The following is a 23,425-nucleotide window of genomic DNA, read 5'->3' as shown; positions in this document are numbered from 1 at the left end:
ATGAAAAAGAGAGGGGTAATATTTTCTCTTCTAATGGGTATTAGTGAGAATTATACATTGGAAAAGATGGACTGTGGCATTTTAATCTCCACTGCCTTTTCCATTGACTTGCAATTTTGTGTCATTCTTAAAGAGTGAGGAAACTGCCATGAGTCGAAGACATGAGGGCAGTTAACTCATAACACATGTAGCCTACCCATGTAAGCTTTCTACATGATTCAGTATACTTTTTTAACATTAGGTGATTTGTTACGTCACCTCTTTTTTTTTTTTTTTTTTTTTTTAGGCTAATCTAGTCATTTAATAAACTTCACCCAGATAACTTTTCTCTATAGTCTTCTTTGTTTTAACTCTTTAAATTATTGTTTGTTTGGTTTTGCCTCCCTCTGCTGGTACATTGGAAAAAGTACCACAAATGTGAGTTTAAATGAGAGGGTAAGTAGGAGAGAGAATAGGGGGTTATACCTTCTTGTATATGACTATATATTTCTGTTGCATTATGTGACCCAGATCTTTTTGTGTGTGTGTGTGACCTAGATCTTAAAGAAAAATTTCTTTTGAATTGAGGTACCCTCCTAATAGCTCCAAATTAGTGTCTGAAGTTCAAATTGTATAGAAAGTTTTCATAAGTCTACTACAGTTAAATATATAGTAACTGATTTGGTTGTAAGTTTTATGTGTTGGATGAAATAAAATAGATGAATTCCCTTCTGTCACCATAATTTTATTGTATCCTAATGATTATGAATCAAATGTCTTAGCTTGAATCAATCTATTTTTAAAAATTATATTTAAAAAAAATTTTAGGTTAGCAGTCTAAATATAAATTAGACAAATGCCAATGTATGTCATACCTTTGATCTTATAAATTGTCAAATTGTACAAATTTTAAAGGACTCTTTGTGGCATTAATTGCCATGTAATATGGCAGAGTTTGCAAGCACTACTGGTATGGATCCAAACTTGAACGAACATTTGAGATCTCAAAAGCACCCCTGTAAAAGCAGAACTTTTCCACTCCAGGAAGCTTTGAGTGGAAAATTACTGTAACCTAGATTTGGGCATTTATAATGAAGTAACTGAAACCACATTTCCACTTATGTAACCAAGATAACAAAAAATGTATTGTGGTTTCAGTATTTCAGTCACATTCCAGATAACATTTTTATTCTCAAAAATATTTTAAAAAAATAAATCTGGAATATTATTTATGTTTCAGTGTCAAAATAGCATTAATTTTATTATGATTATTATTTGTGTAGGTGGCTTAAGTCCTACCACACCTACAATTGCCCCACCATCACCTGCTGTTCCACCACCACCATTACCACCACCACCACCGCCACCTCCTCTTCCTTCATCAAGACTACGCCAAAGTGTATCTGCTATTGATTTAATTAAAGAGAGAAGAGAGAAGAAAACAAGTGCTGGAAAGATATTGATAGAAAATAGCCCAAAGAAACCTGAAGTGCCAAATATGCTAGAAATCTTAAAAGATATGAACAACGTAAAACTTCGGTCTGTAAAAAGGTGAAATATGTATATGTTTTATGTATATATTTTCTCTCTTCCTTTCTCCCTAACACCTACATTTATGTATAGTTGCAGAATGCAAAAATTTCTTTTGATTACAAAAAATGCCTAACTATTGTTTAGTTTATAATAATTTCTTTACAGTACTTTAATTCTTGAATAAAGTTCTGTCCAGTGAAAGAGCCCTCTTAGGAGACTAGGAAGGAATTCTTTCAAGTCAGTTTTGTTCTTTTAATTTTTAAAACAATATTTTCTCCACATATTTAAAAGTACACTGTTCTGGAAGACATATTTATTGTTACTTCATCACAAAGCATTGAATCAAGAGTGCACCAAAAAAAAGACTTGATTTCAAAAAATACAGCTCTTTTATCATTCCTAGACTTCATTTTCTCAATGTTGTAGGTATATATCCTTAGATAGCATATGACATATTGGATATAGTGTTCACTAAAGTCAGAACATGTATATTTATAACACATTAATATCTGAGCCTTTTTTTTTTAACCTCTTTAAGATCAGAGCAAGATGTAAAATCCAAACCAGTGGACCCTGCTGACCCTGCAAGCCTTATTGCAGAAGCTTTAAAAAAGAAATTTGCCTATCGGTACCGAAGTGACACTGAAACTGAAAAATCCATTCCAAAATCTGAATCAAAGACCACCTCAGAAACAACATTGGTCAGTATTTTTTCCTTTCTAGTCATAATGCATACATGGGGGACGAGGGAGGGAGGGGCATATATTTAAACGTAATGTTGATTAAATACCTATCATCTTTTAGTATTGTCCAAAGTGTCCTCATTATTTTTATAAATCTTGATATTTGAGCTTTCCAGTATCTGGAAATTCAGATGGGATCTTACAGCGATATAATATTACCACCTTTTGCATTGCATTTTATTGTTTTCAAAGCGCTTTGTCATTTTCTTATTTGGTATGTACACAAATTCATAGTCAGCATTGTATCATATGTTCTTTTTTAGTAGTACGGACACTAATTCCTTAAGAGTAGAGAAGAAGAAATCATTTGGTTAGAATGATTGGCAATGGTTTTGTGAAGATGAATTAGGACTTTGGAGGGTAGCCAAAATTGAAATCATTTTAAGTGTAACATAAGTAATTGCTATTTTTCAGAGGATGATTACCTTGATTAATAATGGTTGTCAGATTATACACTTTTATGCTTTCAATGCTAACTTCTTAAATTAAGATTTTAATATTATTAAATTATTTGAACTTTTATTTCAGAAATATTTATCAATAATCATGTATAATGTCATAAGGAGGTTATTGCTGTTATTGAACCAAAGCCTTTAATGATTCCTTCTGTTTTTTTCTTTTTTCAGTTTGGGCCACACATGCTGAAGTCTACAGGAAAAATGAAGTCTTTAATAGAAAATGTTTCACATTCCTAAGTAGACACTAAGTAGAAGGAAAAGACTATTTTGTTGAACTGTTGTTTATTTAGGGTTAAGTAAGACTGGTAGAAATCAACATTATTTAGCAAATCCTTGACTTTTATGTTCAGTGGCTGCTTGTGAAACCAAAAAGTAAATTAAACCATGATAAAAACACTATTTTTTGTTTCTGAAAGATGGTCTGTTCTGAAGCCACTCATAGAATATGTGGATTCTGACAAGTTTTCATGTATGTAAGTTGCTTGGATTTAAATTGTCCATTCTTTTAAAAAAAAAAAAATGTTTAGATTTCAGAACATTTGTGGATATTACTCTGAGGTTTTTAATTCCTAAACACTATAATTTATCTGTACAAATGTTTTATTTGCATGTATTTGACAGATTTAAAACAGTTTGTGATGATGGCAATGAAGTACTGTTAAGTTATCTTCATTCATATTAAATATTAATTTTGTCTACAATGATGGAACAGCTGGTATAACATAAGTTGTTGCGGTGAAACATTTAATTTGAGATTTGAATCTTCTTGCCTGGAACAGAGCTCAAGATTTACTTTAAAACTCTAATTTCTTTCTCGTACTTGTTGGAAGTTAGAGGTCAGAAAGTTGCAAGAAGACAACTTAATGCTGAAATATGTGTCAAAATGCTCATTTTGAAGTTGAAGTGGATGACCTTGAAGTCTTCTTTCATCTCAGTGCCACTCAGTACCAAGTGAAAAAAAATGCAGGAGAAAGAGAAGAATCAAGTTAGCTTTTGACTTAGAATCCTTTTGTTTGTAGAGACCAAATGTATCGTGTTTTTCCCCTTTTGATGGCTCATTGTTCAGTAGATGAAATGTCAGCAAAATTGGAGGATTTCAGAAAATGTAATAGTTGTTTAAAACATGATGTTTGAGTGTTTCAGAAAGTGTTTGATTGTTAGTGAACTTAGTAGATAGGGAAAGTCTAGCAGTAAGAGGAAGTAATTTCCTATTACTTGGTATATATCTGGTCACTGTATTGTTTCCTAGAACAGTGTCAAAAAAACAGAAATTCCAGGTATTAAATATTAAACACTTTCTGCTGTTTTTAAGATACATTTCCTACTTTTACAGCCCTCATGACATCTTTTGTAATGTCAACAGTGCTGTATCTCCACTTGACAAACGCAGCTAGAGTCAGTGCTTGAAAAATCTTCAACCGTGACATTTTTTTTACTCACTGAATTTAAAATTCTAATCTCCTAGGGAAAATCCTAGACTTCTTTGAGAGGAGTAAGGAGAGTTTTCACTTTTAAGTTACTTACAAATCTGTGCAATGGCCTCTTAAATATTAAAGTTTAGTTGAAGTATATGCTATGGTCTTCAAGGGTTTTGATTATTCAGCTTTAATTTTGAATTGTGACTACTCATTTTAACATGCATTTAAGTTGTGTTGGTTTTACATATTTTAAAAGACTACCTATCCTTAAAAAATTTCAAAACATCTAGTTTCGTAAATATTTTGGTCTTCTGAGAGGTATATATTTGTACTGGTATTGAACTTATGCCTGGGCACAGATTTAAAAGATATTACTATTTTAAAATAAAGCAAACTGTTGTTTCTCCTGGATTATGTGGATTTGTGTCATTCTCAGTAGACAAGAGTCCTTTACTTCCATTACAAATGTAACTTCACTAGCATCCTTTGTCCTTGCCTTCAGTATTTTAAGGAGACATGTGTTCCCTAAAATAAGCTACCAGCAGAAGGGACTGTACTTAAATTTTAAATCTTTTCCAGTTTTAACTTTCTTAAGAAACCATTCCATAGAAATTCTCTCACACACACACACACAAACACATTTAAGTAGACACTTTCTTGAAACTCTAGCTTAGTTCTTTTGCCCCTCTTTGTTATCCAGTTTTTCAAGGCTAGTGTTTGATTTTTTTTTTAAACCCTTTCCCCCAACCAACAGACAACTTAATTGCAGTGCAATTTTAAAGTTGGAAGAAAACATTAGAGATGATACAGCTAATGCTAACCACCTCTGTGAGTACTACTGTAAACAGAACAGGGACTCCCGTTCTTAACCAGCAATTTTTGGGGGGGGGCGTTGGTCTCAGGACTTTACACTCATAAAAATTATTTAAGATTCCTCCCCAAGAACTTATGTTTATGTGGGTTATATCTGTTCTTACTATGTTAGAAATTACAATGTTTTAATATTATTGTGAAAATACTTTGACCTTTCAGATCCTTAAAAGGATCCAGGGTTCCCTCTGTGAACCACTGACTTAGACAAATAATTCAAGATGGGAAAGTGAGGAAGAAGGATCTAAGCTATCAGATAAGCATCCATGCTTCTGAGGACATCCATGCTTCTTGATCCCAGAAATGCAAAGGCAACTGCAGAGTTAAGTGGTGGACCCCACTGATGTTTCCCTATTTCCTACACGTCTTTGTGCTTTTTGTGTTGCAATCATGGAGCTCTGTAGTTGTGTGGAAAAAAGACTTTATACCTAGCCTTTTTATAGCCAAGTTTTCATATATCCCAGAACACAGGAAAGAAATGCATAGTGCATGTGGAGTTAGTCAACTAGGAAGACCAGATAGTGGCCTGGCATTGGTTGGTACAACAATAGAATGCAATGAAATGAATATACACCCATTTCTGTTATCTAGTGCAGTGCCCAGAGGTTTGTCCTGCCCCCAACCCTGCCTGACAACAGAAGTTGTTATTGTGGCTATTCTCTATAAGCACTTTAGGAAGATGTTTGTAGAACCACAAGGGGGAGAAAAGAGGGTCCCGCATTATAACTGCCATTTGAAACAACCACTGGTTGGTTCTACAGACTAAATATGACTCCCTCCATTCTCCCCCCAACGCACTCCCCAGCACGTACCATTCATGGGTAGTGCAGAGAACTCTGAATTTTGTGTGAGAAGGAGCTAGGTCCAACTTCTGGCTCTCACTCAAATCTAGTCTTTTGTTAGCCCCTTCCACTGTGGTCTACTCTGTAGGACGCCTGGTCTGTTTTTGAAAGAAATTAAATACATTTTATAACATTTAAAAAAAAAAAAAAAAAAAAAGACTGGCCACAACATGCTACTTGACAGATGTTGCTAATAAGTGATAAACTGGAGTGAGTATTTTGACACGTTAAGTTCAAAATCTGTTCACTTGTCAAAAGTTTAATTCGAATAAAAGTTGGCATCACAATACGGTGTTCTGCATTTTTGTATGTACACACAGACATGAGCAGGTGTTGGGGAGAAAGCCTTGAGTCTTGTAAGACATAATTTTATTTAACATTACTCTATATCCAAGCCGTTTCCAGCTTGGAGAGAGTTTCAGACTGACATGATGTCCCCATGTCCGCAGACATTGCCTCACCAGTCAGTAGAATTTACAGGAACAAGGAAAAGATGCCTTAAAATACAGCCAGAGTTTACAGAATTGAGCAACCAAATCATTATATTCCTCCTTGACTACTCTCTTCATTCATAGGGGGACCTTTCTCAATAGAGAAACATTGGGTCTTGGGCCAATCACTTCTAGCAGGTGGCAATGCAATTAAGGGGAACAAGGTGGAAGTTACTCTATACTGTTTTGTCTACTTTTTTAAAAATTATTTTTCCAATTATAAGTTAAGATTCTCTCCATCCCCCACTTACCTCGTTAAGAAGACAAGCAATTCTATAGAGAAAGTCTGAAAAAGAGTTCTAGGCTGGTCAGATAACACTGACTGAAATAAAATGCCCTGCCATTTCTCTGAAATGAAACTCCTCCCTAGTCTACAGGGGCAAATCATTGCAGGGAATCTTAGCTCTACTCCCAAAGGCTACCTTACTCTCTGCAGAGAATTAGAGAGGGTCCTATTTTCTTAAGTGAACACAGATCTTTGCAGAAGGAACACTGAGGAGCCTTTGAATAGACTCTCTGAGATGTTCCCAGGGCTTTAGATGTGCCAAACAACAGATTACTGCCACATTAGCTCTCCTCAAAGAGAACCAAAACTTCAGGGAGGGGAGGATTTTTGCAAAGTCACCTGCCTCAGTTTCTCCAGTCCCCTGTCCCAGGACGACTGGAGATGGTCCAGGATGCAATGGGAGACTTGGCCTTTCTAAGCTTAAGTCTTCAACAGGTCAGTTTGATTGAGGCTAAATCATTCGGGGATTAAGGCTGGGGAGCAACTAAGGCAAAGAAGCTCTTTTTTCACTTAGTCAAATAAATTTGGGAGGGAAAGCAGAAATTATTGCTATTTATATTCAATCATCTGAATCAATCAGGCACCAAACAATGACCAAATGGGCTTGGCCTAAGACCTACTGGCAGCCAATTATAATCTGATTGGTTTTGTTTTAAGGCCTGGTTCTTAAGAAAGAAATCTAGCCAACAAATAGCAAGATATCTTGGAAAAGTTCAGAGATGCAAAAGAGAAAAAAATGCTTTTAAGAGCATCTGTAGGTAAGGATATGATACTCTTTGTGGACAGAGGGAGGAAAGGAGAAAAAGGGAGAGAGAGTCCTTCAACTGACCAATTCCAGCTTGTGTGCCAGCTTTCCCCAGAGGCTGGTTGTCCTTCAATCTCAAGGACCATGACATTGGGGAAAAGGTGCCATGACATGCAAGTGAATTGGATTTAAGTGGGGGAGGGCTGTACAAGGTCACCTACCTCCCTTTCCCCTCCAGAGCCATCTGGGTCCAATGGAAAGATATAGATCAAGATGACTGGAGATGGAGCTGGATGCAATGGGAGACTTTGACCTTTTTAAGCTAAGGTTTAAAACCTATGTCAATTTGACTGAGGCTGCACCCATTCAATGATTAAGGTTAGGACTTCTATTTAATTGGGGGACAATAAGACTAGACATTATGGCTCTTTTCAGTTTATCACAAGAATGAGTTATACTCGTCCAAGTTAAACAATGGACCCACATTATATAAACTGTGAAGTTTTTAAATATAACAAGGGATGGGAATTTTCTATTCATTGCAAAGAAATCTTTGTGAACCTGGAGAGCTTAGCAAGGTTGCTGTAGCTCCCCAAAAACCTCTTCCACAATGACCTAAAAAAGCCTACACTGAATTCTGAACTTGAAAGTTGACACAAAAGACAGAAACTCAGGCTAGTCATCTCCCTTCCCACCCTTCCATCACCCCCACCAAAATAAGCAAAGCTCAAGAATAACAAAAGTCCTATGGCAGGAAGTAGGCTAGAAAAAAAGAGCAAAAAAAGAAAGAACCTGGCGATTAAAAAAAAAACTACTTTGGAAGTTCACTGTTGCAGCCATCCTCATCGAGAGCTCAAAGCATGAGTCCTTCGATCTCAGAGGCGAGATGAATGAGGCAGGAGACTTGGAGTGTGAAGGAACTGCAGTTCGTTATGCTGTACAGCCTTGTTGATATACATTTTTGTAAGCATGATCAGTGCACGAACAGTAGGCAATCCCCAATCCCCCAATCACCATTCAGAGAAGCAGCTTGTGGGCTTTGCGTGTGCAAGGTATCTGCCAATGGGAAGAGAGCTAGTCAAGCATTTCAGCAGCTCACAGGTGAGAGGTCCTGTCAAGGCATCCCTGCTATCGAACCATTGGCTGTGACCCTGAGGCTGAAGCCTGTTCCCATGGTCACAAATCATTGCTTCTTGCTCAACAAGGGCCTTTCTGCAACATGGCAGAAAACTTACTGCACACCAAAGGTTGAGGTGCCCCCTCTTGATAGTGTCCCATAGCCTAGCAGTTTACAATACAAACTCAGAAAAAAACAAAAAAGTAAAAAACATGCAGACTGGAGACAAACATAACAAGAATTCCCAGAAATGCTTAATAAAGATGGGTTTGTTTGGTTTTTTTAAAAAGTAATTTTAAAATCAAGAGCAGTAAAGGAAAAATTAGGGAAAGGATGCAAGAATTAGAGAAAGAATTAACAATTTGGTAAAAAGAGTATAAAAATTGAAGAAAATATTCTCTAAGAAATAGAATTGACCAAATGGTAAAAGAAGTACAAAACCTCATTGAGAAAAATAACCTATCAAAAATTTGATTTGGTCAAATAGAAAACTAATGACTCCATGAGACATTAAGAAACTAAAATACAAACAAACAAAAAAACCTGGGGGAAAAAAAAAACAGAATATTAAAAAACTCTGAGGAAAAATAACTGGCCTGGAAAATAGAAGAAAGAGAATTTGATAATCAGTGAATTCTGATTTCTAATCTTCTGTCTTCTTCCATTTTATAGGTGACTTCATCCCATTCTCATTCACAGTTATGATAGCTGTGTATTTCCCTCCATTCTATTGTCTTATATTTTTATCCTTCTCTTTTTGACTCTGCCTCTTCTCTGAGTCCATTTTACTTCTGATCACCACTTTTCTTAATCTACTATCCCCATCACCCCTTCCCCGTTTTTCTCTTATTCCTTTTTCTCCTACTTTTCTCTTGGGGAAATTTCTGTACCCATTATGTATGCTTTTCTTCTTGAATTAGTTTGAGATGCTCTGCTCCCTTCTCCCTTCCATTGTATAAACTTTTCCTTGTGTGTGCCTCATTTTATGTGATAATTTTCCCCATTCTTCTTTCCTTTCACCCTTCTCATTCTTCTGAGATCATCTCAAGATAATAGCTTCACATCCATAATCATCTTCCTACATAGAAATATAAAGTTTAACCTTGTTTAGTATTCCCTTATGATTTCTCACTCAAGATTCTCAGTGAATCTTGGGTTTAAATGTCAGATTTTCTGTTCAGTTCTGATCTTTTCATGAAGAATGCTTTAAAATCCTCTATTTCAAATATTCATTTTCCCTCTGTAGGATTGTGCTTAGTTTTCTTCGGTGGGCTATTGGTTGTAATCCTAGCTTTTTTTGCCTTTTGGAATAGCACATCCCCCCCCCCCCAAAAAAAAAAAGGATGGAGAAAAATATAGTAATCGTAACTGTGAATATAAATAGGATGAACTCATGCATAAAACAGAATTGGAGAGTAGAGTGAATTAGAAACCAGAATCCAACAAAATGTTGCTTACAAGAAACACACTTGAAAAATATACATGGTAAAAATAAGGATTTGAAGCAGAAGCTATTAAGCTTCAACAAAAGTTAAAAAGGCAAGGGGGCAATCATAATCTCAAGCAGCAAAAATAGACAATCAAAAGAGATATCAGGGTAATTATATTTGCTTGAAGATACTGAACATGTAAACAATCAAATTCTCCAATGAAAAATTTAAATTATAAGAGAAAATAAAGAGAAAAACTATAATCCCTGAGAACCTCAATATGTTGGATCTATTAATAAACACCTACCACATAGAAGGCACTCTTAAGTGTGTAAGATACAAAATGGACTATGATCTCCAAAGCTCATATAAGCATCTCTCCACAAAATTTACTGTTGAATTCTGTGACATCACCTTCACATCTCTGTTACTTTACATTAGAATCACAGAATACTAAGTTAGAAGGGAAAGCATTCATCACTCATTATCATGTGCTAAACTCCAGAGCACACGCCTTTTTAAAAGTACCTATTGGTTCATAGTCTTCTGATTGGGAGATTGGTTTTCTCTATTTCTCCTTATATGTTTAACATTGCTAGTGAAAAATTACAAAATTGCATTGCTTGCCTCCACTGAAATTAACACCTTCTAACCTCAGCTGGGCTTCAGTACTAGTTAGCAATCCTGTATAGCCTTTCAACTCTTTTCAAGCCTATGTTCTCACTTCCACTGACTTTTTGCAGGTGGCCTTGTCTCCTTAAGATCTAGGCAATCATAAATGGATTTCTTCAACTTTTTTTATTTTTTCACTTCACTTCATTCACTCATCTTATTTCCACTTGTCTCAGACCAAGACATAGCTTTTATTTCCAGGGTTAACTTCTCCGTTTGGGTTCTCGTTTCCATCCCTTTTGATTTCCTATAGACACTTGTTCCAGCAATTACCTCCTGTATCTCTTTTTCAGTGTCTCCCTGGCTCCACTAGCTTCTCCCCTCTGCTAACAAGAATGTTTATATTGTCTCAAGCCTGGAAAAAAAATCACAAATCACTTTTCCTAGACCTTACTACCCTATCTTCTCTACATTCCTGCAAAAAGAGCACAGCTGATATAACATAAATTTGTAGTGAATCTAATCAGCATAATTTTGTGACTTTCTCCAATTCATTCAGTAACATGTAAATTCTAAGATAGCTATTGGTAAGAATAATCCCAAGTTATGTTGTGCCACAGTTCCCCAATTGTTCTGCCTCAGTTTCCCTAAACTATCCTATCTCAGTTTCCCTAAATTGTTCTGCCTCAGTTCCTTAAATTGTTCTGCCTCAATCCCCCTGGTTACAACCTCCCCCCCTCCTGACCATTAAGGCTGATATAATTTAGTGCTGGCGGCTACTCTAAGGTTATAAACTGTAAATGTGTAATCTCAAGATAAGGGAGAGTTCAGACATCCTGGCTCCTAAGTTCTTCTAAGTTATCAAGGATTGATGGTCCTCACCCTTACTCTGTCAGAACGAGATAGTCTGTCCTTGGAAATTCCTACCATTTACCAGTGTTTGGACTCCACCCCTTTCTCTCTGATCTATGGAAACATATATAATTCATTAGAACCTCACATTCAATGCCGGATTCTTTGAGAAGAGTTCAATTCAGCCCTGGGGCCAACATGGATCCTATTTTGGCCCCAGACAATCTCTCCCTCTCAAATAAAATATTAAAAACTCTCTAATCTCTATCTTGCCTCAGTTTCTCCAGCATTACAGTTAGGCTATAAAGTCACAGGAAAAGGGGGCAAGGGACTTGAGTGCAGAGGATGGCATATAACTAGATTTAATAAGAAAGTCAAGAAAGGTTAGATTTATACTTAGTGTTAACTTTGAATACTAAATAACCCAAGAGCCACAGAGGTTATACACAAACTCTTCTAAAAATGCCAAAAAGATCACAGAGCTGATAAAGCAAAAAGCTTGCTTTGTTCTTTTGGAAGAGGGAAATTGGACCCATGGGAACAAGACACCCAAGGCACTGAGGCTAAGCTCCACTATAGTTGGGGCTAGACAACAAGCATCAATGTCTAACAGCAACCACAAGGCAAGTTTGCCAAGTGTCAAAAAGTCTGTTGATAGCAGGGTTTCATGACCAGAATGTGGTTACTGCAAGTGCTGGTCCACGTTCAGGGTGCTTTGAACCAATTATGTAATTTCTAATTATGTGAATTTAGCTGCAGTCCAGAGTTCATCTAGAGGGTGAGCACAAAGGACCTTTGTCATGTCCAACTTTGGGCAGTTTGTTTGCTGGGCCATAGCTCTGAAAAACAAGGTATTACCTAATACTAAGAAAAGGGAAGTAAGAAAATGAGGAGTGGACTTGGGGTGAGGGATCCCTGAAAATAGTAAATGGATGATAATTTTGTTAAGAAATGAGTGGTGGAGAGATCAGAGGTCATGATTAGGGGAAAAAATAGGATTAAGAATGAAAAGGCAAATAGAATGGTAAAATATCATGATCAGATAAAATTTCAGAGTTCTTAAACATGAAAGGACACTTTGAGGGACACTTTGAGAGATGACAAAATTGAGAATATGGCCAGCTCAGTGTGTAGCTGAGGAATGGAGATCTAGGTCATGGGAAATGAATCAACTGAACTACTAGCAAATTGAGTGATGAATCTCATCCTTTTCCTTTTCTTTATAAACATAGCCATTACTTCAGCTCAGGCCTTCATCATGTTTGATGTAATAACCTAGTGCAATAAACTCTTAAATGGTCATCCAGCTTCCAGGTTTTCTTCTAATTCTCCCTCCATTCAACTATCAAATAGTTATAGTTCCTAAAGCCTATATCTGACCCTGTCTGTTTCCTTCTCAAGAAGCTCCTGTTTGATAAAATATAAAGTCCAATTTAATTTATACAATCTGGCTCTTTCCAGATTTCACACAATACTTTCTTTCAAGAACTACTTGTTTCAGTCAAACTGGCCTCCTGGGTATTACCTAACTTCCCTCTTGTCTCTTCTTCTGCCAGGCTGTGCTTGGTACCCACAACTCCCTCCCCACTTTCACCTCTACCTCAATCAGGGCTTCCTTTTCTTTCCCCTTTTCCCCCACCTCTTCACTCCAATTGGCTAGTGCCATTCTTCCGTAAATTACCTTACATATAGATATTGCATATTGTTTTTTTTTCTTTCTAAGAGACAATAAATTCCTCAAGAGAAGGGACTGTTTTGTCTTTACATCCCCAGCCCTTAATTCAGTACCTATAATGTACTAGGAGTGAATGAACGAATACATGGCATCCCAGTTTCTATCTCCAACCCCCATATTCACCTGAGTTCCAAAAGGATAATTCCCAACTGTTCTGGTTTATCATGACTTTGATGTACCAGCCAAAATTCAAAATCAATACTGGATTCATCTTTCCTCCAAATTCTTTTCCTCCTCCTGATTTTTTTCTTTCAGCTTGAACCCATGGCTACTGTGAGGGGGGCTATGCAGGACTGGGGAGGTTTCTAAACATACATTAGTAGCAATATCACAGGATTATTTTCACCATTATCTTTATTATTCAGTCATTTTCAGTTGTGTTCAACTCTTTATGACCCCATTTTGGGTTTTCTTGGCAAAAACATTGGAGTGATTTGCCATTTCCTTCTCCAATTCATTTTACAGATGAGGAAACTGAGGCAATGGTTAAGTGACTTGCCCAGGATCACACAGCTAGTGTCTGAGGATAGATTTGAACCCAGAAATATGTGCTTAGGAAAGAAATCATAGATTTACAAGTACTAAAGAATAAGAATTTGTCTTCACAAGGGATTATTTAAAAGAGTCACTCTGATCACAAGCACATAGAGAGTTGTCTGAAGGTATTATCGCATAATGTGGTAAACTGATAACAAAAAAAGAATAAAGATCCATATATATGGCAAGATTCTTCCCAAAATTTCACAACGCAGAAAAGTATTTATATTCTAGCACCAAGGTAATCCAGTGGATAGAATACTTGTACCTGGGGCTGACCTCAAAGACTTATATTCAAATTTAGCCTCAAGATATTTAACCTCAGTTCGTCTCAATGTTCCTTTTCTATAAAATGGGGAAAATAAAAGCTCCTATTTCCTGGGGTTGTTGAGAGGAGAGAATAAGATTTTTTTGGAAATTTTTATTTTTTTTTATAAATTTTTAAAATAAGTTTTATAAGTACTATATAAATGGCAAATATTATAGCAATAATTATCAAATTCCATCTTGACAGAAGATGCAGACTAGTACTTGAGAGCAATTTAGAATTCAGCTAATATTTATCAATCAGCCAAGTAAACATATCTTAAACACATACAATGTGCAAAGAACTGTGCAAAGTCCTAGGGATGCAAAAAAAAAAGTAAAAAACAAACATAAAAATAGTCTCTGTACTCAATGAGCTAACATGTTAATAGAGGAGACAACATATGACATAAAGGAAGGAAGAAAAATAAACTTGGAGGATAAGGCTCAATTATATAGGGAAAATCCTCAAAAAACATATTGAGGTAAAAGTAATCAACTTTCTAGGCATAAGAGACAATACAAAGACAAGGAGATGGAAAAAGGAATGTTGGGAGTGAAGAATAGCAAATAGATTAGTATTACTAATGCAGAGGGAAGCAAAGTGTAAAAAAGACTATAAAAGTAGGAAAGAAACAGGTTAAAGGCCCAGAGTGCCAACCAGAGGGCAGTATAACTGATCCTGGAGGTAATAGGGAGCCAGTGGAATTTATTAATTAGGGATGACAGATTCACACTACAGGAAAATTACCTTAGGAGTTGTGTGGATCATGGTCGAGTAGGGAGAGATTTGAGGCATGGAGACCAATTTAAAAACTTTTGTAGGAGCACAAGAGAAAGGTGAGGGAAGGCCTGAACTACAGCAATGGATGTATGCATGGAGAGAAGGGGCCATAAAAGAAGAGAGACTGTGAAGGCAGAACTGACAAAACTTGGCTATCTGGAGAATGTAGGGGGGTGATGGTGAAGGAGAATCTAGTTGAGTGAGGGGATGGTAGTGCTGTGACCATTACAATCAAATTGTGGAAAAGAACCACCAAAAAAAAAAAAAAAAAAAAAGCCTTTAAAATAGAAGAAAATTTTCCAAATGGCTAGAAAGCTCTTCATTTTTGCTTTTCAAATGAAAACTTTAAGCACATTCCTTTAAACAGATGGAAAAGGACCAAGTGAAAAGAGTACTTTGAGTTAGAATCAATGGAATATGTGGGTTTCTTACTACATGTGTAAACTTGAAAAAGTGATTTCACTTCCCTGGACCTCAGTTTTCCCAACTGCAAAATAAGGGACAGACTAGGATCATTTAAAGCCAGGAGGGAGGTTCTGTAGACACTGAACGTTTTTTACTGTGCCATTACTGCCTCAGATAACCTCTAGGATCTCATCTAGTTGTAAACCTAGCACACAAAGGCCTTCTCCTTCTAGAAGTCTGCTCCATTACAAATTCCAATTTAAGATTACAGGATGAAAATTTATATACTTTTTTGTAGCCAGATGGTATTACCTAATCATCCTAGAAAAGTTAGAATGCCTGCTTTATAACTCAAATTTGGCTCTACCCAAATTTCAGCAAACTACTTCAAACCTGTATACACAGATGCATGCACATATATGTATGTGCATAGAGCAATGGATTTTAGTACATATATACATATATAGAACATTTAATTCATATGTATATATGTACATGTATATGTAATGTGTGCTAATTTATTTGACTACGTTCTAATAACAATTTAACATTATAATATTGGAAGTTATAAATTGAATAGTTTTATGAAAATGTTTATTTATTATGCATGGTTAATTCTAAAATTTATTCCTTTACATATTGAGTAGGGGATATATGAACCAAAAGACTGAGAACTCTGATCTAAGCAACATCACCCCCTTATCACTCAATGGCACACACAATCAACACTGAAATTATTAGTATTTATTACACATATAATATGTTCAAGGAATTGGGGATATGAATGTATTGTTGATTTGGCCCAGAGAATACTTCCTTTCCAAAGAGAGTGAGTATTCCCACCCTCTCCACAAATAAACATTATTCATAAAGTGCTGTTTGATTATAAATTTTATATTGTTGTGTCACAGTATCATATAACTACAGCTTGAAATAGATCTCAAAGAAGTCCAACCTTAGTCCAACCCTTTCATTTTACCAAAAAGGAAATTGAAATCTAGCCAATTTGTGAGGAGGTAAGATTTGACTCCAAAGCTAAAGCTTTTTCTACTATATTTCATTGCTTATAAACAACTTTTAACACATTTTGTAACTTTACTTGTACATTATTATTTCCTTATAATCTTTCTCTACAATCCAACAACAGAACTATCCTTTTGAAACAATAGATTTAAAAAAAAAACCCATCACCACCTTCATCATATCTGACAATATATGCCTTATTCAACATATACTTGTGGGCAACTTTCTTGATCATTAACTCTAAACCATTTATAGTCTTTTCTTAATCATTTAATATGCATATTACACCTCAAAGTGACCTCCACCCTCAGGCCTAGTTGCCTGATTGATGATGCTCTCCCTGGAACTACCCTTTTAGGAAGGATTCCAGTTTTGCTTACTTACTCAGGCTTGAACTTGGATCTTCAGCTGCCCCTTTTCTCATAACAAAAATGACTATAATGAGACATTCATATCTAGTGCTTCGACTATTTGCAAAGTGCTTTACAGATATTATCCTATTCTGTTCTAACAACACTAGGAGATAGAAGCTTTTGTTATCCCATTTTACAGCTGAAATTAGACAAAGAGGCCAAGTTAGTTGACCAGGTTCACACACGCGGTAAATATCTCAAAGTTTGGACAGCATTTGTTTATAAGGGCACCATTCTAACACTGAGCCATCTAGTTTATCTTTCTAGCTCTTTGCAAGTGTTCTCTTTCCTCATCAGAAAAATCTTAGTATTTGAGAGGGACAGCCAATGTTTATTTGTTACCCACAGTACTTGGCACATATTAGAACTGGGTATTTATTGCTGTATGTGTGTTATCAAAAGTCCAGGATAAAAATGAAAAGAATTATGAAAAGATAGTATCTTAGCTTCTCAAATAATATTTCAATCATTGGTTAACCATACAATGGCAATTTAATAACATTTATTGAGTGTCCATGTGCTAAGGACACAAAACCAAGAAGAAAAGTTCCTATTCTCAAAAACGTACATGATGTAAGAGGGACAAAGGAATACCAGTTAATATTACTTTTACAAGTAAATGTAAAATACAAAGAAATTAGGATATACATTTAGGTGGGTGGGGAAAAGCAATTAACAACTGAATGCATCAGAAAAGATCTCATGTAAGTGGGCACTTGAGGTTATCTTTGAAGGAAACTAGAAATTAATTCCAAGAGACAGAGCATTCCAAACATGGGGGACAGTTTAAAAAGTCAGAAGCTGGAATTGGAATATTATATAAAAAGGACAGCAAATATGTTTGCATTAAATTGAAGTTAGCTTGAATATAGAAACTATATTTTAAGAGTAAAAATGTAAAATGAATTTGGAAAAGGAAACTGGAGCCAGATTGAGAAAAGTTTCAAACACCAAAGGATTATTTATTTTGTTTTGTAGACAAAATGGATCCATTTAAACTTCTTGAGTAGAACAATCTGATCAGACTCATGCTTGGGAATATTATTTTGACAATGACTTCATTGAAGTTACCGCGATAATCCAAGTAACTGGAAAACATTTATAGAGCATTTCAAGGTTAGCAAACTGGTGTGTGTGTGTGTGTGTGTGTGTGTGTGTGTGAAGCTCATTTGATCTTCATAACAATTTAATGATGGAGGTATGATCATCCTCATTTTAAAGATGAAGAGACTGAGGATGAGAGGGTAAATGACATGCCCAGGGTCAAAGAGTTACAAGGGATTTAAATGCAATTTTTGATCCAACTCCAATGTTCAAATGAAGAAATGTTGCCTTTTAGTTTTACAAAAATTATATACATATATATGTATATATATATACACACACATACATGTAACATATATATGGAAAAATAATGTAACCATGTAGGATCAGTGTGAAAAGATAGGATTTTATTCATCAAAAGTTAACAGCAACAGGCACATATTAAAATGAGTATGGCAAAGCCTGTACAAATGGCTTTACGCTGAAGCTTTCTCCTCCAAAATGGCTGTTGCAACAAACTGTAAACATAATTAATAAACAGTCTTTTACAGTAACAAGGGAAATACAAATGAACTAAAAGAAAGCACCAGTTTCTCTTAAAACTAGGTTACAGTTGTGCTTACTGTACTTAAAACAATTTAAAACAAACTACAAAAATGGAATGTTTTAAGTTTAAAATTAGTTCTTAAATTTTGTCCTAGAAAAAAATCTCCTTTTCACATCAAAAGGCCCACTGAGGGGTAACATTTCACCAAAGGGAGGGACAAGAAAACAATGCACTTTTTTTTTTTTTTTTCAAATCAAAACAAGAAGTTTGGTCACTTAGCTGTGTGCATAGTTTAAGGCATCTGTAGCAATTTGTTACAGCTTCCAAAACTCCCTCCCCCAAGTGTGGTTGCTCATTAAGTCATCACATTCTAAAAGAATAAATTAAAAGTTTGCAATTTAAATCCTTTCCCAAAAGGATAAACACACCAACACAACACACACACACACACACACACACACACACACACACACACACTCACACACACTCTCTCTCTCTCTCTCTCTCTCTCTCTCTCTCTCTCTCTCTCCCCTCCACACCCATGCAAAAGTTTAAAATTCCTTTTTCTCACTCTCACTGCAGCGAAAGGGACATTTGTACCCCTGGCTCTGAAGGACACATTTCCCCATCCCACTATATTTCAGATTGGCAAATACCCTGAGCTGATTATGGTGTTTTTAAACATTCCACCTTTTCTTGCATGTGCAGGTCAAGTGTACAGTAGTGAAAACCACATGCAGCATCTTCCCTGCTGAACAGCATGTAGACAGCTCGGACATTGTTCACATTCCCAGCCCCACCCCCCCCCCACCCTCCCATCCCACCTCTTAATTCAAAACTGGGTATTTCTACTTTAAAAACAAAATTACATTCCTATGCAGCACTGGAGTGGAAATTGGGTTGTATTCTCTGATAAAAGCTTAGTTACCAGTGCATAAAGTAAAACCATAGCGAATGGGAGACTTGTGTGGCATCCAAATGACAGGAGAGAGTCAAACAAAAAGGGGATGTTTGGGTAAAGAGCTGCAGTCTCAGATTTGATCTTAAAATTTGAGTGGTTCTTTCACAATCATGCTCCAAGGCAAATTTAGAACCCACATTTTTAGAGTCAATTTGTAAACATCAAGTCTTGTCACAGGCAGCAGAGGCTGGGCACTTCACAGTTCCATAGTTTCCATAGTGAGAACTAGTGGCGGCAGACCTTCTTTACATTTTGTCCCATCAGCTTGGTTCCGTTCCAAGAGACCTCTGCTGAAGGAGCCACTTTAAGGCTCACAGTTTTGCTTTCAAACACACACATGTGGCAAACCATGAAATGTCCTGATCCTCCAGGAGGATCCTGTCCCTGCTGCGATTTGCATATTAAGGGTTCCCACAAAAGTCAGCTGAGGCATATGCATATTGCTATATGTTCAGGTCTTGTAACAGAAAGTGGGTTTAAAAGATCCATTAAAGGAAATCTTGGAAATAAATAATGCTGGCATCATTCATTTAGAAACCTCAGCAGACAAGAATTAGGTTCTCTCACCTCAAGACTTCATTTCACAGTTTGTAAAAAAAAATCCTCCAAAAGTCTGTTTTGTGCCACTGATTCTGGGCAGTTCAGGCGGAGGTGGGGTCATAACAATCGATTTTCCTGAGGTAATAATTCAGAGTCTACTTCTTCAAAGGCAGTGTCAGTATCATCACCACTGCTACATTGTTCTCTCTGCATTCCCTTCCAACTGGCTTTATTGAGTCCCACATGACCAAGCATGGTCTGTGATAGTCTGGTATTTGAAAATCTGGCCCACTCTGCAAACAATGGCTCCACTAGATATGTCATAAAGCCTTGAAGAGGAGAAAACAAAAATAAAAACATTAAATATGAATATATTTTTACATATTATCTTTTTAAAAAAATCTGTTAGCAACTTAAAAAGCCCGATTCACCATTGCCAGTCTATAATTCTTCACATGAGACTAACAGATAAAATTTATTTATCTTTTTGGTGAACTCCATTTGTTGAAATTAAATGTACTACACTGTAATACATACAAAACTTCAAAACAGTTAAAAAACAAATACAATCATGCCATTTTCATACTTGAGAACCTACAACTCAGTTGCCACTACTGGTCAAAATGTACTTGAACCCTTTCAGGATGAATGATTTGGGATAGATGGTGGCTTGGACATAAGACTAAAAGGCAGAGAACTCAACAAAGTTGTGCTAAGGACTTAAAAGAAATCTATACAAAAGAGGTCATAAGAGCATGGTGACAAATTGTAAGCAATGGGAATGGGGGAGGGGAACTACTGAAAAGTGAACTTGTGAAGTTGGCTTAATCTTTTCTTTAACTTAATTAAAACCCAATCACTGATTACATTCTATGGTTGATTATTATAAATGTTATTCTACTAAAATGGCATGAAAGCACAAAAGCTGATTTCAAAACGCCAAAACTTAACTTATTTTGTGAAATCCAAATACTATCATTGACAAAAACTAATGTGCATAACAAAGCCAATAGAATACTTTTAAGCAGCTTAAATTTTTAAAAAGTATAACTAGTAATATAATTAACAGCTCCAATTTATTTTCTTTGATGCACAAAAGGTTAATGTACAAGTATAAAATTTCAAATTATACTCTAGTGATCATTAAGGGGTAATGGGTCTAAAGTACCAGATTTGAAAACATTAAGAACAATTTGTACAGAGAAAATTCTGGATAAGACTCAGTAACGATAAAATTCTATTAAAAATAAGATCTAAATGACTCTTTTCAACAAGGAGATGATTCAGATGAAGAGAACCAGCAACACCCAGACCCAGAGAGAGAACTGAGGGAACTGAGCATGGATCACAACATAGTATTTTCACTCTTTTTGTTATTGTTTGCTTGCTTTTTGTCTTTTTTCCTTTTTGATCTGATTTTTCTTGTGTAGCATGGTAGTTGTGGAAATATGTATAGAAGAAGTGCACATGTTTAACATACATTAGATTATTTGCCGTCTAGGGGAGATGGTGAGAGGAAGGGAGGGAAAACATTTGGAAAACAAGGTTTTGCAAGGGTGAATGTTGAAAATTATCCATGCATATATTTTGAAAATAAAAAGCTTTAATATCAAAAAATAAGATCCTACATAGGAAGGGTTTTAAACCCATAGACATTATGCAAATGTCAATTGTTATTATGCAAGTGACATTCAATTCAGTAAGTGGCAACTCTGAATCAATTCTTATACTAGACAGAAAGACATATTTAGATAAAGACAAAAATAAAATAGTTCTCTGTCCTCTAAAAGTTTGCTCTAAGGGGAGAGAAATATAATAAAGTACATACTAAACATATGCAAAGTAAACAATGACAATTTTTGAGCACTGGATAAATTCAATTCCTTGAAGACAGAGTCAAACTTTTACTAGAATAAAGACACACTAGTTATCTTGATAATTAGTATCTATGAGGGAGAAAAATAATATACTTGCACATTCTCATTCCTACTAATTTTCACTACTAAACAGTTGCTTATCCAACCCTTTAAAATTCACATAATGCTTTGCATATATTATTGCATTTGACTCAACAAAGATCCTATGAGGTAGGTTTTATATTTCCATTTTACAGAGGAAAAAGCTAAGACTCAGTAAAACCAAACGTTGTACATCAGGCTTAGCAAGATAATAAATGAAAGAGATGGGATACAAGTTCAGGAAGGATCTGCAATCTGGCTACAATAGTAGCCAGATACAAATATACACATAAAAAAATATCAAAGATGAATTGCTATTCAAAAATTTTGAAATGACCCATGAATAATACATTGAATAAAAATTTATTCAGAGAAAAATTAAAGGGAATGGAGAGTCTAAAAATACTATTTGATCTCTAATCAGGAAAAGCTTCTTAGATGAAATGAGTCCAAAATGGGATCAAAGAATCATTAAATTATCCTGCTGTGTGAGAATAAGTGCAAGGATAAAGACCTGAAACATTTAAGAGTTCAAACTTCAGATTAATTTTGGAACTAAAATGAATTACAAAAAAATTCCAAAGGCTCTTTTTTTCCTAGACATCAATAAACTCAAAATATTTTCTAGCTAATTGTAAAGAAAAAATATCACAGAACACTGGGTAATAATGTAATTTAGGTTTAAGAGTTACTGGAGGGTATGCAGTGAGAAAGCAATGGGTTCAAACAACAGGATTCTGCTTCTTGTCCACTAGTTGATCAGATTCTTCATTTAGTAATAATAATCAATGAAACTACTAGATTATAGGTACTATCAGGGATAAAACAGTATTACATTTCTGAACTGCCAATTAAAACTTAGGTCATATATTATAACAGATGGCTTACCCTTTGAAATCTAGTTAGTGGCTTATAAGAACTTTGGTGATTTAAATTAAACTAATTCAAATTAAATATCAAAGGTTGGAATAGAAAGTAGCTTTACTATCTAAAATATAAGATAGAAATCAAATAGAAAACTATGTTGAATAAATATGCCTCTTTTGTATATGTGATAATCAAAAGAAAGGGACACATAGAAATAAATCATTTTTTGGTGGGTAAAGAAAGTAGTAATCATCAAAAAAATGTAGCAAGTTCTACAGGAAAGAAGTGGACATGAGGGAGCAAGCAGCTTAACTTTGTTGAAGCCATTAAGAATGAGAAAAAGGGTAGAAGATAGTTGTGACGGAACAAAAAAAGACAACAAAAATGATGGGTGAAAAAAAAGGCAGGAAACTGGACATAAAAGCATGTTGGGACAGTGTTCTCATATAATATGAATACTTTTGAATTAGTTTTTTGTTTTTCTTTTTAAAAAAAAATAGGGTTTGTTTTTTTTTTGGTTACATTTGAATTTCAAGCTGTTTCTTTTCCTCCCTCCTAACCCCATACTAGAAAAGGCAAATCACTCTTCCCTGCCCCCCCAACACACACACAACACACACACACACACACACACACACACCCTACTCATATGCATACAAACAAAAGACAGACAATAAATAGTTCCATTATCAAGTCTTTCTTTGAAGAATACCACCTTCCTTTCTGGGTTCTTTGTAGCTGATTTGAATATTCATATAACTCAGAATAGCTTAGTTATTCACATTACCTCTTCAAAAAAAACTGCTATTTAGGCATAAAATGTTTTCTTTATTCTGCTCATTTCACTCTTCATTATCTCATGCATATTTTCATATTTTCCTAAAATCAACTTGCTCATCACTTCTTACAGAATAATATTCCATCTTACT

General features: G+C 35.4%; 2 protein-coding genes across 8 annotated transcripts in view; one reads left to right on the top strand and one right to left on the bottom strand.

Moving 5' to 3' along the window:
- Positions 1-4,542, top strand: part of MTFR1 (mitochondrial fission regulator 1) — a 52,774-nt gene extending 48,232 nt beyond the window's left edge. For all 5 annotated transcript variants that reach the window (XM_003759730.3, XM_012541288.1, XM_012541289.2 and 2 more), the window contains 3 exons: positions 1,263-1,530; positions 2,051-2,213; positions 2,882-4,542. In XM_003759730.3, the coding sequence (XP_003759778.1) occupies positions 1,263-1,530; positions 2,051-2,213; positions 2,882-2,950 (500 nt within the window). In that variant the 3' untranslated portion in view covers positions 2,951-4,542. The remainder of the gene's footprint in view (positions 1-1,262; positions 1,531-2,050; positions 2,214-2,881) is intronic.
- A 14,447-nt stretch (positions 4,543-18,989) lies between these two features.
- The window catches only part of PDE7A (phosphodiesterase 7A), a 134,371-nt gene continuing 129,935 nt past the window's right edge, over positions 18,990-23,425 (bottom strand). For all 3 annotated transcript variants that reach the window (XM_031946341.1, XM_031946343.1, XM_031946342.1), the window contains one exon: positions 18,990-20,000. In XM_031946341.1, coding sequence (XP_031802201.1) covers positions 19,789-20,000 — 212 coding nt within the window. In that variant the 3' untranslated portion in view covers positions 18,990-19,788. The remainder of the gene's footprint in view (positions 20,001-23,425) is intronic.

Source organism: Sarcophilus harrisii, chromosome 1 (assembly GCF_902635505.1).
Source record: "Sarcophilus harrisii chromosome 1, mSarHar1.11, whole genome shotgun sequence".
NCBI classification, from domain to species: domain Eukaryota; kingdom Metazoa; phylum Chordata; class Mammalia; order Dasyuromorphia; family Dasyuridae; genus Sarcophilus; species Sarcophilus harrisii.
The sequence above is the reverse complement of the archived record's forward strand: the minus strand, read 5'-3'. Positions and strand labels throughout refer to the sequence as shown.